This window comes from Condylura cristata, unplaced genomic scaffold (genome assembly GCF_000260355.1).
Source record: "Condylura cristata isolate star-nosed mole 26May11 unplaced genomic scaffold, ConCri1.0 scaffold00031, whole genome shotgun sequence".
Taxonomy (NCBI): Eukaryota; Metazoa; Chordata; class Mammalia; order Eulipotyphla; family Talpidae; genus Condylura; species Condylura cristata.
In genome coordinates this window covers 24716247-24733940 of record NW_004567132.1, presented here as the reverse complement: position 1 = coordinate 24733940, position 17694 = coordinate 24716247, and the positions used below count along the sequence as shown (strand labels likewise).

At 42.4% G+C, this 17694-nt stretch overlaps 1 protein-coding gene across 1 annotated transcript in view; it reads left to right on the top strand.

The window, feature by feature from the left end:
• Positions 1–15875, top strand: part of ST3GAL5 (ST3 beta-galactoside alpha-2,3-sialyltransferase 5) — a 37976-nt gene extending 22101 nt beyond the window's left edge. The window contains exons 3-7 of the mRNA XM_004691381.2: positions 1520–1631; positions 7670–8013; positions 10124–10310; positions 11532–11690; positions 14787–15875. Coding sequence (XP_004691438.1) covers positions 1520–1631; positions 7670–8013; positions 10124–10310; positions 11532–11690; positions 14787–15035 — 1051 coding nt within the window. The 3' untranslated portion in view covers positions 15036–15875. The remainder of the gene's footprint in view (positions 1–1519; positions 1632–7669; positions 8014–10123; positions 10311–11531; positions 11691–14786) is intronic.
• The last annotated feature ends 1819 nt before the right edge of the window (positions 15876–17694 follow it).

The following is a 17694-nucleotide window of genomic DNA, read 5'->3' as shown; positions in this document are numbered from 1 at the left end:
TCTGCCTGTTCTGCTCCCCACTCTGTCTCTGGTGAAGCCTCTCGCCACCCCTGAGCCTCTGGCCTGTACCCCAGTTCTATATGCACAAATAAATAAAATCCTTTTAAAAAAATTAAAAAATAAAAAATAAAAAACAATTTATTTGGTGCTAGCCAAATTAAGTGTAAAATGAAACTCATTTTCCTATCTAAAAATAGAAATTTCACCCTGAATCTCGTCTCCCATGTCATTTTATCAACTTAGAAGGTATAAGAAGAAAAGTAGGGAAACGAAGTATATTTTAATAAACACGCATGTCATTTTCCATGTCCTTTTGTCAACCTGCGCTGCTTGCTAAGGCCTTTGCGCGCCTGGCCGTGTTAGTCACACAGCAGGAAGCCAGGCGGCCCCAGGCCCCATGCAGCTTGCAGCGTGCTGGGGGCAGACTGGCATCTGGGACTCACAGGGCAGCATGCCCACTGCGCTAGGACCGGGCCTGCCGTTAGCGCCTTTTACTTCCTTCCTGTTATTTTTTTTAAAATAGCAATCAAAACAAAGGAATTATTATTTTCACTGAATGTACCTCTGTTTGGGGATTGCAAGAGAAGTTGCGATAATACTGTATTCATAAGATTCAGAATTCAGAAGCAGTAAAGATACCCAGTAAAACATGTTTTACCTCTGCTCCCCAGATTTCCCCGCCCTATAGAAAGGTAACAAACATTAACACTCTTGTGCCTATAAAAGTACAGTGAGTGTGGAGCTGAGCATGTATTTTAAACGTACAAGACCATGGCTATATCCGATCTTCAAAAGCAGGTCTTGTAGGTGGGACTAAGAGTGATTGGTGATACTGGGTAGATGAGTTCTTTAAAGGAATTCTAAGGGAATTGTTTCTTTTGTTTTCCACATGCACAATATTCTTACCCCATTTTATTTTTATTGTGGTAAAATACACATAACATAGAATTTGCCATCTTAGTCATTTCTAAGGTACAGTTCAGTGACATTACAGGTGTCCAGCTGTTAGCAGCCGGCACTCCCTCTTGTCTCTAGGAATCATTTCCTCTTGTAAAATTAAGATTCTATGTCCAGAAAACACTAACTCCATTCCCCTGACCCTGGCAACCAGCATTTCTGCTGTGGGTGTCTGTGATTTTGATGTCCCTCTCCTAAGTGGAGTCATACAATAGCTGAAGCACTGGAATTCTGTAGCAGTGGCAAAAATTTGAAGTGGAAGTAGAGATCCTGTAGTTTATCCTCCATTACTTGGTTTTTGTTTTTTCTTTAGTCCAGTAATCTATATTGTGCTTCAGATTTTATTATGGAACTAATGCAGTGAAAAAGTGTTCTCTAGATTCATTAATAAACACAGTCATAAATGACTAATTTTCTCAGGAAAATTAGAGCCTTCCTTTCATAGCGAGATCAACTTAAAGACAGCACTTTCATGCAATTTGCTTTAGATTTTTACACAATTTATCTTGATTATCACACGACTACATCATTACCCCTAATGCTTTTTTTTTTTTTTTTTCAGATGTATATTGCTTGTGTTTGGCGTGTGGATCCTTTATATCCTCAAGTTAAACTATACTACTGAAGAATGTGACATGAAGAGGAGGCATTATGTAGACCCCGACCGTATAAAGGTCAGCTCTTCCACTGGTATAGTTTAAACTAAGACATGTCTAAGTTCATGAGATTTAGACAAATAAAGAAATTAAATATAAAAAAATAAGATATTTGTAAACATACATGTGAGTAGTAATATCATCCGTAAAGGATTATAAATGGAATTTATAAACAGAGGGGGAACAGTCTAAGGTTCCAAAACCCCTATCAGAGACCCTATCAGTGTCGCCTGTGTAGTAGCCAACCCACCGAGCCACCGCAAGGTCATCATCCCCCCCCTTAATACCTGTCGTACTTTAATAGGCCACCATGTTGCCACGTACACATTGTTAGAACAGGAAGAAACTCCTGTGTCTTATTTTTGCTTTAATGACTGCAGTTGTATTTCAAAATATTTTTATGTTTATGTTTATTTTGCTAAATCAACTGGCTTGATAAATGCTAATTCCACTGATTACTTGAATGGTCAGATTATTCAATAGTGTCCATCCCTGCCTGCTCTCTGCCTGACAGGGATTGTCTAAATCAAAGAAGCCAGGTGTACACTGATTGAAAAAGATACCTGTACCCCCATGTTTATTGCTGCTTTATTTACAATTGGAAAAACATGGAAGCAGCCCAAATGCCCAAAAGTAGATGACTGGATAAAAAAGATGTGGTACATATATACAATGGACTATTACTCAGCAACCAAAAAAGAGAAACACATGTCTTTTGCAGCAACTTGGATGGAGCTGGAAAAGATCATGCTTAGTGAGATAAGCCAGAGAGAGAAAGAAAAATACCGGATGGTTTCACTCATAGCAGGAGTATAATGGACCAGGCGAGAAAATAACAAAAATAATGAACAACCATATACCAGAGACATTTTGCGGAGGTGGAGTGGGGAATGGGATCAAAAACGGGGGATGGGGGGAGAGAAATGCACGGGATTATGGTGATGGCACACGGGTGACTTGGTGATGGGAAACCCGCGGGGATTACAATTGAGATGGAAAAAAAATGTACAAAATGATGTAAAAATAAAAAAACTAAAATAAAAAAAAAGAAGCCAGGTGTTAATAGTCAGCATGAGGCAGAAAGGAGAGTCTGCATTTCTGACCTAGTGTTAAATCCATAAGGCACTTAGTAAAATGAGACCATGGGCAAGTTACCTGACTGTTTCGGGTCCTACTCTGTGAAATGTAGATGAGACCGTCTTGTGTCGCAGGGTAACCATCAAAGTTGAATGACATAATACATCAAATACTCCTTTTCTACTCCTGATTTTTCTGCTACGTTTCTATTTTAATTGGTGTGTCCTTCCAAGTGGCTCGCATTTTTGTGATATAGGAAAGTATAAACACATAGGTAACAGAGCTGGCCTCTGCACCGCTGTGTCTCAGGGCTCTTGCTGAGAACAGCCTTGCTGGCCTTGCTGATCTGCGCTCAGGGCCGCTGACTCAGTTGCAGTTCAGCATTCGCACATCCGCTTCAATGGAACAGGGCGGACCCATGTTCTCTGCTCCTGTTTCTCCCTCCACCCAGCTTGGCTGGGCTTGCAGACATCCCCAGATCCCTGTCAGTTCCACAGAAATGTTGGATACCATTTTTGGACATCCTGTCTCTGTTTTTTTGTCTCCTGGGAAAGGCAGGAAGCGCTGGCACTTGCTCTAACTTACTGATATGTGTGAGCCCTTCCCTTATTTCTTTACCGCCCTTCACATTCTCTGCACGTACTCTCCCTCCTGTCCACATAACTACAGCACTGACCTACTGGGCAAATGTAGTGGCAATTGTTCTAGGGTCTGGGTTCATTGAGGAGAAATGGGGCTGTCTAGTACCCCATTTCACTAGGACAAAATGGACCAGGGTGGTTTAGTAACACCCTGGGTGAAATCGTCTGATTGGTTTTCATGCCCAAGCAGCACCATCTGCATCCAGATGTCCTGGGGCTACCTAAGGTTGACTTCCTGGAGCTACAGTAGCTTCAGGATGGTCTGCTTGTCCTGCAGTGTCAGACAGGAACTCTGGTGTTTGTGATCATTACTCTCTTAAGATTCCCCCAAGGAATCTCAGAGAATCAAGAGTAGAGACTCAAGACCATGTCCTTGAGAAACTGTTGGAAAATGGGAGCATTTGCATACCGCAAAGGAGAGAAGACCTGGTGCTGGGCTCCTGACAGCTGCTGTCAGCCATTCAGCAAATAGCTGTTTTCCATTTTGATCTCTGTCAAAATGCCTCACTTTTCACAATGGTTCAGGCAGTGAATCACTGAGAAGGATTGTCCCACACTGAGCTTCAGTGTGTGCAAAAAGTATGTGCCTCGAGGAGTCAGATGAGAAGGGGAGCAAGAGGTGGATATGATGAAGATTTGGGGTGGGGATCAGACACTGAGCACAGTTCAGGGCCAGAGCAAAGACCTGGAGTCTGCACTAAGCTGCTGCTAAGTTTGATAACTGGTTATGCAGAACGAACAAAAGCCTGCGCAGAAAATCTCTCCCCTGGAGTGTTTAAGTGCTTAAACTTTGACCAAGGTGAAGGTTTGTTCTAGTTAAATAGATCTAGAACTGGGGGATAATACGTATATATATCATGAGATTATTCTTTTTAAGTGTACAGTTCATGAGTGTTAGTTAATGTTACATACACCACCATGCCACAATCCAGTGTAAGGACCTTTCTGTTGCCTGAGTTAATTCCCTCTCACCCAGTGTGATCAGGCTCCACCCTCCACACCCAGTCAAAGTAATACCCAGCCCTGTTGGGTTTTCATTGCCCTGCGCTTTCTTGGTTATTCAGATTTTCCTCTGCTTTTAACTAGGGTAAACGTAGAGACCAATAATTTCAATTGGCTGATACAGCAGCTCAGCTGTTGTAGAACAGCACAGTGCTGTTCTAGTGTGATAGCCCTGCAGGGTCTTCATATTTCCAGTGGTGCCAGATGCTATGGGCACCCCAGCAGCCTGGGGGAGAGAGCAGGAACGTTGAACGTGGATGTTGCATAAGCAACTGGCGCCCTTGGTCATGTGGCTGTGTCAAGTTCCTGCCCAGGTTTGGTTACTCCTTCGACCCAAAGCTCTGCCCTGCCCTTCAGACTCTTAAAACGGAAGGCATTTCTCTCTGAGCTTTGAGGAGGGAGGAGAGAGGCTAAAATGAAACAGAACTTTGCCTTTTTCTAAGCATCATGCCACTTCTATGCACACTGTATTTCTGAGAAGGATTGTCCCAGAAATTATGAAGCAGAAATGAAAGTGGAGATTTTCTTGAACAATATTACTTTGATTTTCTTGATATCCTTCAGTGAATTTTCACGTTGTGGTTTTCCATGGCAAATGGGCACATCCTTGACAATTGGGACCACCCGATGTTTGCTTATTCTGAATTGTGGGCAGCCAATAAGCTCAGCCTTCAAGACTTTTAAAATGGAAGCTCTCATTTCCAAGGCTTAGTTGAAAGAAGTGGGAGGGAGATTCTCTATCTTCAAGCAAGTACGAGGCCCTGGCATCCCGGTCGGCACCCTGAGTGAATGCCATCCAGACCCCGTCCTCTGTGTCCTTGCCTGTTCTGCTTCTAGCTTTGGAACTGTCTGCAGCAGAGAAGGGGAAAGTCACACAAAGCTTCCTCCTCGCTTACAGTTCCCAGAGGCAAGAGGCTCTCGGGAAGCGTTTCTCTTCTGAGCTTTGAAAAGGAAGGAGAGAGGCTGAGACAATTTCTGTTCGAGGAAATTATCCCAGGGGCTTTCTCAGAGCTTGTTACACATCCTTAAACGAGTTGAAACAAAATAAAAAGAGGTCTTACTGAGGCTTTAGACATTTCTAGTGACATTTAGTGCATGTATTCACTCGGGATTGATTGATTGTACCCACTGTGAAGGGGTCACCATCGAAGGCTGTCACCAAGCCTGTGCTCTGCTCACAGTCTAGAAAAATCAGTTTAAGCCTGAAATGAAACTCTTTGCCAGAATGGAAATCAAAAGAAATGTCGCTCCTTCCAAATGAAACCTGAAGAGAAAACCTGGTAGAAGCCACACATTTCTAGCTTCATCACCTAACGCTTCCCAGTCACGAGTTGATCACTAAGCTCCCCTTGGTCTCCAATTCTTCTCAGATGAATTTGAGTTTGAATTCAAATTCTTCTCAACTGTTCATTTCAACCCTCAGAAGCTCGTAAAACCAGATGCTTGGGATAGTTTTCTGTGGTAAAGAATTAGGCTTTTTGTCCTTTCAAAAGTGCTGCTCATGACCTTTGGATCTGGGGGCTGGATGGAAGATGCACACTCTGCACCCTTGGGCATGAAGGTCTGCTGGGTGCAGAGTGTCACCAGTATGGCTGACACATCTGGGAGTGAGTACCCCCCTTCAGGGGTTGTTTGGGTCCTCTCCCTTCCCTTGTTTGACTTTCTTATGGTTTTTCATAAAGAAGCCACTTCATAGCCAGTCTTGTTCTCAGTGATGGCTGCTGTGTGCTGTTCCCTGTATGCAGAGGCTGTAGCTTTAGGAGTTTGTGGAGTAACCAGGAAAGTTTAGTATGTACTGTCAGCTTAGTCCTTTCAGTGGTGACGCCATGTGAGCCCACAACGTAAGGATGCTGTCAACGGCCGTGTGAGGGATTATGACAGCTAAGAAAGCATCGTCGGAGGCTCAGACAGTATCAGTTACCTTCTTGAGAAATGTAGCCAGATCCTCACCATGTTGATAGTATACCTTTCCCAGGCACTAATAGCTTTTTGAAATTTTAGTTAAATAAAAAAAGGGACGAAGAGCTTCTTTTATAAGAAGATGCATTCCTTAAAAAAAAAAAATGAAAATCGGACAATTAAAAGACTGAGGATAAATGGAGTTGAGGCAGACACTTAAGCCTGTGTGAAACAATAACAATCCTCATAATCTGCATATTCTCATATACATATCTTTATATATCTGATGATTTCCTTGGAAATAATCCCAGTAGCACTGATACAATTCCAAAAGTCACAAGCCAGTAAATATAGAGCTCTCTCTGTCTCTGTCTCTCTCACATACACACAGGTAAAGGAAGGGGAGGGAGTTTGGTGAGGCAGCACCAGAGCTACTGAATGTGGAGATAAGGACAGTAATGAGGGGCAACTAACTACCGTATGGTTCTGAAGGAGCATCTGGCCGACTTAGCCACGAGGAAGGCGATGGGGCATAAGGGCCTCTGTGCCTATTCCTCCGTGCCTTGCCGCGGTCACCTGGGCTAGTGTACTTTCGCTCCTTGGCGATGCAAAACATTACTCCGCAGGGAAAATCGTATATGGAACCAAGGCAACTTCTATGTCCACATGATATGGTTCCCTGATTACATTTAAAGTAATTTGCATTCCAGACTATATGCAGCTCCTTACCCAACTGATGCATAAGACATTTTCTCATCCTTCTGCTTGGGAGCCTGACATGTGAGATCCTTTTATAGGTTGTGGTAAAAAAACCACATAGTACAAAACTTACCCTCTTAACCAGTGTTAAATGTACAGTTTGGCACATTTAGTATAAGCACATTGTTGTGAAACAGATTTCTCTAACTTTTTCATTTTGCAGCTTCCCCTATCCCGTCCCCCTACCCCTGATAGCCACCATTCTACTTAATATCTCTATGAATTTGAGATCTTTAGATATACCTCATATTATTAATGGAAGCATGGGACATTTTCTGTGGCTGATGGATTGCATTTAGTGTAAAGTCCTCAAGATTCATCCATGTGGTAGCATATGTCAGGATTTCATGAACGTACAGCCCTCAACACCTTAACAGATGTTTTTTACCCCAGGTTTATTCAAACAAGATTATGCTGGGGTCCAGAGAAAGGGGGACCTTCCTGCTTTACTTTTGTAGTGAAATATTCTTGTTGAGTTTATCTCCTTAGCATGTGACTTTCCTAGGTTTTCAAGTTTCTGAACATAAATTAACTCCAAAAAAGCACATGGTCTGTGTTAAAAGAGAATAATCAACAAGGGATTATATCAGACATCACAGGACAAAGTGTCATCTATGAGTGTCTTTTTAATGCCTGAGAGTTCCTCATACTGTGATGGGTGTGATTCTTTCCTTCCAGAGAGCTCAGAAATATGCTCATTCCGTCTTGCAAAAGGAATGTCGACCCCGATTTGCAAAGAAGTCAATGGCGCGGCTGTTTGGGCAAGGATACAGCATGGACTTACCACCCTTCGTAAAGAAGACCCCCAAAGTAAATGAAGCTGAATGCCAGTACGACCCTCCTTTTGGATTCCGGAAGTTCTCCAGTAAAGTCCAGACCCTGTTGGAAATTCTGCCTGAGCATGACTTTCCCGAACACTTGAATAGCAAGAGTTGTAAGCGTTGTGTGGTTATCGGAAGTGGTGGAATACTCCATGGACTAGAACTGGGTCATGCCCTGAACCAGTTCGATGTTGTGATAAGGTACATTGGCTTTAAAACCAGCCTTTCTCCTCTAAAGTTAAGTTCACAGCCGCCATGAGTGCAGCTCTGAGAACAGTGAGAGACACTGGCGGCCCTGTGTGTCCCTGCCCCCGGGACCTGCTGCTTGAGAAGCTGAAACAAAAGCATGAGGGGTTTGGACACCCAGACTGTGCCACACTGAGCCTAACGTGCCATAACCTTGAGGAGGCGATGAGGTTGGAAGGACAGCTAGCAGGGACACAGGAAGCGCAAGGAGCATCTGGGATGGCAGACTTCACAGGCAGTCCCCAGCCATCCTTGATTTTCTTTGGGGGTTATCTCACTAAAAATTGTTTTGCTGTTATAATAGTGAGGTACCTTATGTTCATTCTTGGGGAGTAAAAAAATACCAAAAAGTATGTGGAAGAAAGCAAATGTAGCACAGAGAAACCAGTCACTATTAATTTTCTATGTTTTATACACTTTTGTGCTCTGTACATACTGATGAGTACATTCTATTCTTAAAAAGGATCTTGTTTCTGAAACTTAATACCATGAACATTCCTCCTTTGCTGAGCATTTACAGTGTATATGTATTTATGTAATTATGTACATTTCTTGATTATTTCCTTGGAAATAAATCCAAGAACTTCTAGAACTCTTGGCTTAAAGGTATTTGAATATTTTTAAGTCATTTAAAACACACTGGTAAATTGTCTTTGTCCTAAGATATGAGAGTGCTTCAGAGAGAGGAATAGTATGATGGAGAGAAACCTTTTTCAGGGTAAATTTAAAATAATTCTAAACGTCACAGAAAAGTCTCAGGATAGTGCAAATAACTCCTATTTACCCAGATTCCTCGATTGGTAACATTATATACAGGTATGTAAATGTAGATGCATTTGTATAACTTTGCTTTGTTACTGTTTTTCTTTTCTAAACTATTCGAAATTTGTTGGAATCATCAGTTCCCTTGCACCCACATGCTATAGTGTGCTCTAACTAAGAACGAGGACGTACTCTTACAGAATAGCAGAGTGTACTATTACAGAATAACAGTCACAGAATGCTATTCAGAGTTAGGAAATTAACACTGATGCAATATAATGTGTGCAGAGTCCTATTCAGATGCATCCGTAATGAAATAAATAAATAATGAATTTATTTGAATGAAATAAATAATGTCCTTTATTTTAAAAAAGAAAAAGAAGTAGTCTAGGATCATGCCCTGCCTTCTCTTGTCATATCTACTAATCCAGCATTTAGGTAGCTGAGATCTAGAAGAGGAAGTAGTAGTGGAGGGGGAAGGAAAGGTTACAGGTTTGATAACATAGCTGAATAACTGAGATTTCAAAACTGTACCTGATTGAATAATATATCTATAAGAATTCCTAGAATTTTCCCCCAGTCACCCTGGTAAAGCCTTCATTGATCTTGCTTTAAGTACCCACCTTGTTCCCAATCCCATCCACGTAACTGGTTTGTTTCTGCCTTGCCCCGACTTCTAGGTTTTTCTTGCCAATCACCTCTGTAAAATTCTGACAAGAACCAATAATATCTGAGCACAATGGTAAGCTTTCAAGGAAATGTCACTAGTGCCCAGGGAAAGATCAAACAGTCATGTTTCAATTGGCTTAGGATGACAGGACTAGATGGAGTTTCTTGATGTTCAGAGATGAGCTATGGGTGTCCCTCAGAGCTGAAAGCTACTGGGCTCATGTTCACCAAACAACTGGAAAGGGTGAGGGCCACAAAGGCAGCCGAGAGGGGTTCTCTACCTCTAACCTGTACTCAGCCCCTCTCCTAGGTAAAAAGTAGAACACGGGGCCCTCCCTGGTGGCGCAGCGGGTTAAAGCACAGCACTGGGAGGCTGAAGCCGCTTCCCCATGAGTTCGATCCCCGCCTGCCCCGGAGGTGACCACATGGCGTGGCAGACCTCTCCTGACCCGCCCGCTGCTCCCCTCAGCAGTGTACTTCGTTGATCTGCCTGTTCTGCTCCCCACTCTGTCTCTGGTGAATCCTCTCACTGCCCCTGTGTCCCGGTTTTGTATGCATAAATAAATAATCTTTAAAAGAAAAGTACTTAATGGCTTGCTTTGTCAATTTATCTTTGTCCTTTTTATTTAAATAGGTTAAACAGTGCACCAGTTGAGGGCTATTCAGAACATGTTGGAAATAAAACTACTATAAGGATGACTTATCCAGAGGGCGCACCGCTGTCTGACCTTGACTATTATTCCAATGACTTGTTTGTTGCTGTTTTATTTAAGAGTGTTGACTTCAACTGGCTTCAAGCAATGGTAAAAAATGAAACCCTGGTAAGCACTAGGATTCACCTATCAAATGTGCCTTTATAACAAGTAAAGGGGGTTTCCAGTTAGAGTTGAGGGTTTTTTGTTTTTTTTTTTAACAATGAAGTGCATGCTTTTGTGTTGTCTTTCAATAATCACTTGGGTGGTAGAAACCCCTGGGAATCCCTTGCTGGGAATTTCTTTCAGAACTTGATTGACGCATGGAAATTGTGGTTACTATTTAATGGGAATGTTAACTTTTGAACCCAAACTGCTGTTACTAAGGTTGCTCACCCACTTTATTTGCCAAATTTGAACTTACTAGAGCTTTTGGCTGTTTCCATAAAATAGATGTATGTGGAGGAATACAAACCATGATTGAGGATATTCAAAAGTATATACACAAAATCTCTAAGACTTTGTCCCAAAGAGATTCTCCCAAAAAGGCTTTATTTGATCATCTTGTTAAAGTAAATCCTTTTCATTCTAGAGGATCAGGGTTGAGGCATTGGTCTTCACTTTTGTTTCTTTTTACAGTGATCGAACACATTATTTTATCACCCTACCTACCCATTATTTTATAACCCTTTGACATAAACTTCAAAGATCAGCTGTCCTGTAGAGCACATGGGTTTATATACACATGCACAGACTAGCTGTCTGCAAAATTGTTAAGGCATGTTAAAATTTTCACCTAAGTTTCATGTGGTTGAGACTTGGTGTATTCAAAGCTTGATTCTGTCCCTGCCGTGATCATCTGGATTTCCTATTGGGTACAAGTTGTCAGGTTGGAAGATGAAGCTCTTATGAAGTCACTTAAGAACACTTCATAGAAAAGGAAATGGAGTGAGTAAGAGGAGAAATGACACAGGCTGGTGTCCTGCAGAGCAGGGCAGTCACTGTATTAACATCTCTGAAGTGGACTTGTGTACCTTATCTTCTCTGGCAAAATGATGGCTTCAGATCCTAAAAACACCCGCCATCTCAAGTTATTCCCTGAGAAATTTCTCCCCCAACAAGTGAGCTGGTTGTGAAGGTCCTCTCTGCCCACACCCTCATGAGTCAGGCTCCTGGGAGTTGCTTGCTTCAAGTTGAGTTCCTGGATTGCACAGATCTTAGCGACTTGGTTGCAAGCTCATGTGGGGTGATGCTCACAGCTTTGGCCCATTAACAGGGGGTGCATTCTTTCTCCATTGATTGGAACACTTTCTTAAATATTCATAATGACTGTTTGCTTTCTTCCCTTAGCCATTTTGGGTACGACTCTTCTTTTGGAAGCAGGTGGCAGAAAAAATCCCACTACAGCCAAAGCACTTCAGGATTTTGAATCCAGTTATCATCAAGGAGACAGCCTTTGACATCCTTCAGTACTCAGAGCCTCAGTCAAGGTTCTGGGGTCGAGATAAGGTATTTTTGTTGCCTCTGGAAATAAATTGTTCTCTGTGCTCCAGGGGAGATTTCTGTGCACAGTCCCGGCTATCTGATTTAATTGGGCTGTGCTGTGATCTGCGTGATGGGATGAAGTGTTCTCTGGGTGATTTGATTGTGCAGTCTAACTTTGTACTAGAGGCTGTTAAATGCAGTAGATTCTTTACCTGCAATTAACTGAATTAATCATCTGGGTGAGGCGGAGATACATTTATTACCCATTTCTTCATCATCTGTATAGCTAAATCTGTGCCCCTGAAACTTTTTTCATTTAAGCAGTGGAAGAAATAGTCCTTACATAAAAATTTTAAGTAAAACCTCCATAAGTAAAGGAAAGCAAGGAATTTTGAAGTGTGGGGTCCATTGTTCCCACTGGAGGCACGTCAGAGTCCCAGTTTGAACTGGACTCTTAGGGGTTATCAACCAGCAGATAGATTATTAGCTTCTTCTATTGCCTCTATAAATCCAATGCTAATTTAAAATATCCTTTATGACAGCTGTGTAAATATCAAAGAAATACACCTGTGGTTATGAAGGAAAGCAAACTCTTAAAGAGGCACTTTGAAAACAAAAACATAGCTCTTCACTGCAGTCAGGAAGCTGCTAAACGCAATTCTGACTGCATCCTCAGTCTGGAATCCCCAGCTCTTTGAGAAACCTTTCACAGAACTGAAGCTCTTCCCCAGCAGGCGGCCATTTTCCCAGGTGCTCTGCTTCGGTGCTGTCCAGCCTTCCAGAGGCCGCGAGCACGTACCTGCTCCCATGGCGGAAGATGGCAGAAGCACCTCAGTCAGGAGGCGGCACATTTCCCTCCAAGGGCAAGAGGAGCTCACCTTGCAGCAGTGCTCAGGGTCTGGAGAATCACTGTTGAGGTAGCTTTAGCTGTTGCTGCCCCCACAGGAGCACACAGACCTCCCCAGAACATGGCTTCAAGCTTTTTACTTCACTGTGGGCATCACTTTTAGCAAAAACGGTCAGAAAAAGCAGATGACTTAGACCAAGTTGTAAAACCTCTTTGTATTGTATTGATATACTCAAGTATATTTATATACTTACATACTTAATACTTTTAGCAAAACTGTTAAAAAACAGGTGATTTAGATTTTGGCAAGATTCTCAAACTGAGTTGTAAGAGGTTTATTTACAAACTTGTTTATAATCCATTAATATACTCAAGTATATTTACTCAAGCATATTATAAGTATACTTGAGTATTTTTCAATACCTTGCCTTACTTTGATAGGCTACGATTTCTGTATTTGTTTAATCTACCCTGTTTCTTTGCCAAGTTGCTTAGTATTTATAAACACAGGCAAATTTGCTCATTTGTTTGTGTTACAGGTAGAGTTGATTTTACAAGGAACTTTTTAAAAGCCAGTTGATTTAGTTGCATAAAATGAGGGTGGTGAGCAGAAAAAGTGTCAGAAATAAAATTAGAACACAAAATAAGTGGGAGAAATTTTATCATCTAGACAACAGAGCAGACACTCTCAAAGTACAACAAGATTATCAAGCCAAAAAGAGATGAACCCAGTAAGGATGTGGGGAAGTAATATGGCAGACATTTCACAAAAGAAAAAGTTTAGATAGCCATGGAGTAGATGATAAAATATTCAACTTCACCAATAATCAAATAAAAGCAAAAATAGCCTAAACGTCCAACATTAGGAATAACTTAAACGTATTATGGTATAGTTGATACAGTATTATCTAAGGATGAAGAAAAACTAATGAATATGAAAACCCCTTCATTTATATGATTTGAGTTGTAGAACATTTTCCTGATCCCATTTTTGTTTAAAAATTAAGGCTTGTGTATACATGCACAGGAAATAGCTTGAAAACAAACAAAACTGAAGGACATTTGCCCATGAAAATCTATGCAAAAGGATATCAATTGGTAGGTAAGCAGCAACCTGCAGAAAAATCTTTCTACTCTTCTCTGCCCCGTGTTCTGTTTCTTCCCAACACTGGGAGGCAGATATAGGGCAGCAGATAGGAGGCACTGGTGGGCTTGGCCATTGGCATTCTACACTGGAGTTGTAGGATACATTTTGGAAGGCACAGATGTGAAAGCCCTTAATTTGGGCCTGAAAATATATTGCCCAGAGATTGAGCAGAAACTGGTTTAGCAGCTGTTAATATGAAAATAGCCTGGAAGTGTTATTTATCAGGAAAGCAAATGAGGGCTTCCCCCAGAGAAATAATCAGGCTGTGATATAATTAAGGGCATTTATTTGAGAATAAGAATATTGACCCCAGCACTGACGAGCCAAGTGGTCTTCCCACCCTGGGTCTCATAAGAGTAAGGGCAGATGTAAAGAATAGAGCAGAAGATGGTCTGAGGTTGTCATTTGTGCTGATACTTGTATACATTTGTCTGTCTCTGGTGGATAGCAAAGTCTCCATACCTCCTCTTTGGGGTCTGTTGCCAGCATTGGCTAATGATCTCTTGGTTTTTTCCCTCACAGTCACTGATTAGCTGAGGCACCTAGAAGTCTTAGCCTCGAAGCTTAGAGGCAGTGCTATAGGCTGTTCTACTGAAAATGGGTTTCATGAGGGTCTTATGTGGGAGGCAGCTATTGATGAGGGTGAACAATCTTCACCACAGGGAACTGGGCTGGCTTTGTTCTCAAGCAGAGTCATCCCCAGAAGCCAGGAAGAGATGGGTTTTCAAACCATGTCCTGAGAAGACCTGTGGAAGGTCCTGTGTGGAAGGTCCCATAGCAACCCATGTAGACTTTGCCATGTGAGAGAGAAAATGGGTTCATTTTGCAAACTGATTATAGGGACGCTGGCAGGAAGAAGCTTTGGACAGAATACACTCAACTTGGTACAACTTGTCTCTTGATGGTACATTAAAGTAGTCACATCACAGACCATGTTTTAGAGTCTGGATTCCTGACTCAGATAGAAAGTCAGACTTTAGGATTTGTGATATTGAAAATTGTGTGATCGATAAAATTACATCTCCTTGTGCAGCTTTGATTACTTGTCAGCATATGTATACTGCCTGTACAGTACTTGGAAAGCAGCAGACATGCTAAAATTTTTGTGGTTGTTCTTTCTTTCCAGAATGTTCCCACCATTGGTGTCATTGCTGTTGTCTTAGCCACACATCTGTGCGACGAAGTCAGCTTGGCGGGCTTTGGATATGACCTCAGCCAACCGAAAACACCTTTGCACTATTTTGACAATCTTTGCATGGCTGCTATGAACTTTCAGACCATGCACAATGTTACAACAGAGACCAGCTTCCTCCTGAGGCTGGTCAAAGAGGGCGTGGTGAAGGATCTCAGCGGGGGTATCCACAGTGAATTTTGAACACAAAAAAACCTCACTTGAAAATGCAACTGACTTTGAAGGCTGTATTTCACAGCCTTTTCGATGCATTTCATTCTGCAAATACTTTAAAGTGCAGCTAGTGTTTTTAACTTTTAATTTAAAAAGCAAAAAAAAAAAAAAAAAAAGCCCAAACCAGTTTCGCTATTCCCACCCTTTCCCCTTATTTATTTGAATCAGTGATTTTGCACAAAAAGTTTTGTAAGTTAATCTTGAGAATTGAATTGGAAAGGCTTCTCAAAGAAAATTGTATGTCATGGTTTTTACTATATTACAAGAAAGCTATTTAATTTGTAAAGACTATCCATGTCTACTGCCCACAGAGTATCAGGTCGTTACGTGGAAGGAGACCGACGTCAGTCCTTCGATGACAGCCCCGAGTGCCTGGTTCTGGTTCTCTGACTGTTTCACGCTAGAGGCACTAGCAGGACTACAGCTCAGTAGTGAAATCACTGATACACCTTCGCTGTGCTGCTGCAGGGGGCCTGGGTGGGAGCAGTTCATGCCCCCGCTCTGGCCTGTCTGCTTTCAGGAAAACAGCCAGGGGAACTGGAGATCTAGTCACAGAGAGACACAGAAGACATTGCCTGTGACCGCGGAATACTGTGAAGCCCCCTGCGCTGCAGAGATATTGTCTTCCTTGCAGCTGTGACAATGCTGGAATTCTTGAGCGTTTTTGACTCCTATTCCAAAGTACTTAAATGTTCATCTAAGGTGTTCCACTGCCCATCTAAGGTGGCTTATAAAAGTTAGGACAAAAACCTCTTGTTATCCAGAGCCCAGAGAAATAAACCTATCCAAAAATAATTGTGTTTTCTGAAACACTGAAATGAAATCCTTCCAGTGTTATACATCGCCTATTCATAAAAAATGTTTGAGTCCTACCTGGCAGGAGGTACCAGTGCTGGTATGCTGGTACACCTGGCCCCCCAGCGTGTAAGCTGCCACCCCTCCAGAAAAAAAGAAGAAGAAAAGGAGCTCTCGCAGTCTAGTGAATTTGAGTGTGTTTCTTTTAAGAAAAAAGTCCATCAGTGGACCTAAAAAGTCCTCGGATGCCGCTGCCAGGCAGTGACCTCTCTGGACGCTGTCATGAGGGACGCGAAAGGCCTTGTCCTGGGAGGGGCTTCACCCCAGACAGCTGCAGATGCTTCTGGAGAGATGTTGGTTGTTCCTACTTTGGGGAACAGGCTTGGTCTAGCTTCTGCTCTTAATGGCTGTGGGCTTGGCTGTCAGATCGGCTGCCCCCTGCTCCCTCCCTGCCCTGCCTCAGTTGTCTCTCATTGCAGCTGGTGTGCACCTGTCATCCCCCCCTTTTTTTTTCTTTTTGTGGCCCCAATACAGCTCCAGCTCCCAGCACGATCTCACGTCTTCACATTGCTGCCACCACGGACCTCGGTCACAGCATTCACACAGCCCCTGGGTCCCTAACTCGGGTGAGCTCAGTGCAGCCAGCGTAACAGGACAGTATTGCTCTCGTCCTGCGTCTTAGAATTGTGGATTTTGCTTTCTACTTGGTAAGATAGCTTAAGAGAAAAATGCTTTAAAAACTCCCATGAGCTCAGTGACTTAGTTTTAAAAATTGGAGACAGTCTGTTGCTGTCTGGTGACTCAGGTAGCCAGGTCTACATCCTGTATCTCTATGTTGTCCTTTTCTCTCTTTTTTTTCATCCTTACAAGCTTTACCCATATGCCCCTCATTTTTAAATTACTAGCAGGCAGGAAATAGCCCAAGTGAATAAGAGGCATATTCTTTCCAAAGACCTTATGGAATCCACCAGCAAGTGTGAGTTGACCGGAGATGACCCACAAGAGCTTTGAGCATAGTGGCAAAAAATTTATGGGAAGTTTCTTCTTAGCTTCAGAATTACTCTTTAAACCACCCACATCTACCTCCAATATTCTGGGGAAAGACTTAGGTGCTTTACCATGTCACCAGGGCTGAGATTTCACCATCCCTCTTGCAACTTTTCATAGCTCTATAGGCACACACACACACACACAGAGAGAGAGAGAGAGAGACATCCCTCCTGTATGATGTCATCACTGGTTTTGAGGTGACAGGAAACCTCCACCTGTTCTGTCTGTTAGCATCCCATTGGAACTTTGAGCCACAGAAAATGCCAGTGAGTTTTAGTTTTTTTGTGCTTTGTATTAGAGCATACTCTCTAGAAATGTTAAGGGGGGAATTTCTTGGGAATGGGGATGAATCTCTCTCAGTGGCATTTTGCGTGTTTGTTTGCAAAGTTAAGTCATTGGTGCCCTGAGCAACTGTTTGTGCCTTGCTGGTTCCCCTGCAGAAACAAAGGACAGGCTGACTTTTGAATACTCCCAAAGAAAAGGTGAGATTTTAAATATAATTTAACATTGAAATAGGAAATGAAAGACAGACTTTGTATTTCGATGACTTTTCATTTCTTTCACCCTCTTGAAGCCCTTGAGTAGATGTGATCTCTCTGTGTAACAAACTTGTACTTAGGCCCCCTGCAGCTGTCTCAGCCATGCCTGGGGAATTCAAAACTTCCACCAACACCCACCCAAGCAACTTTGTTGTAAGAGAGAAAGAAGAGGGAAATATCTTGAAGGGTTGCTCCTGTGAGCCAACAGCCCAAAGTTGGGGTGTCCTGTGCTGTGCCCTCAGGCA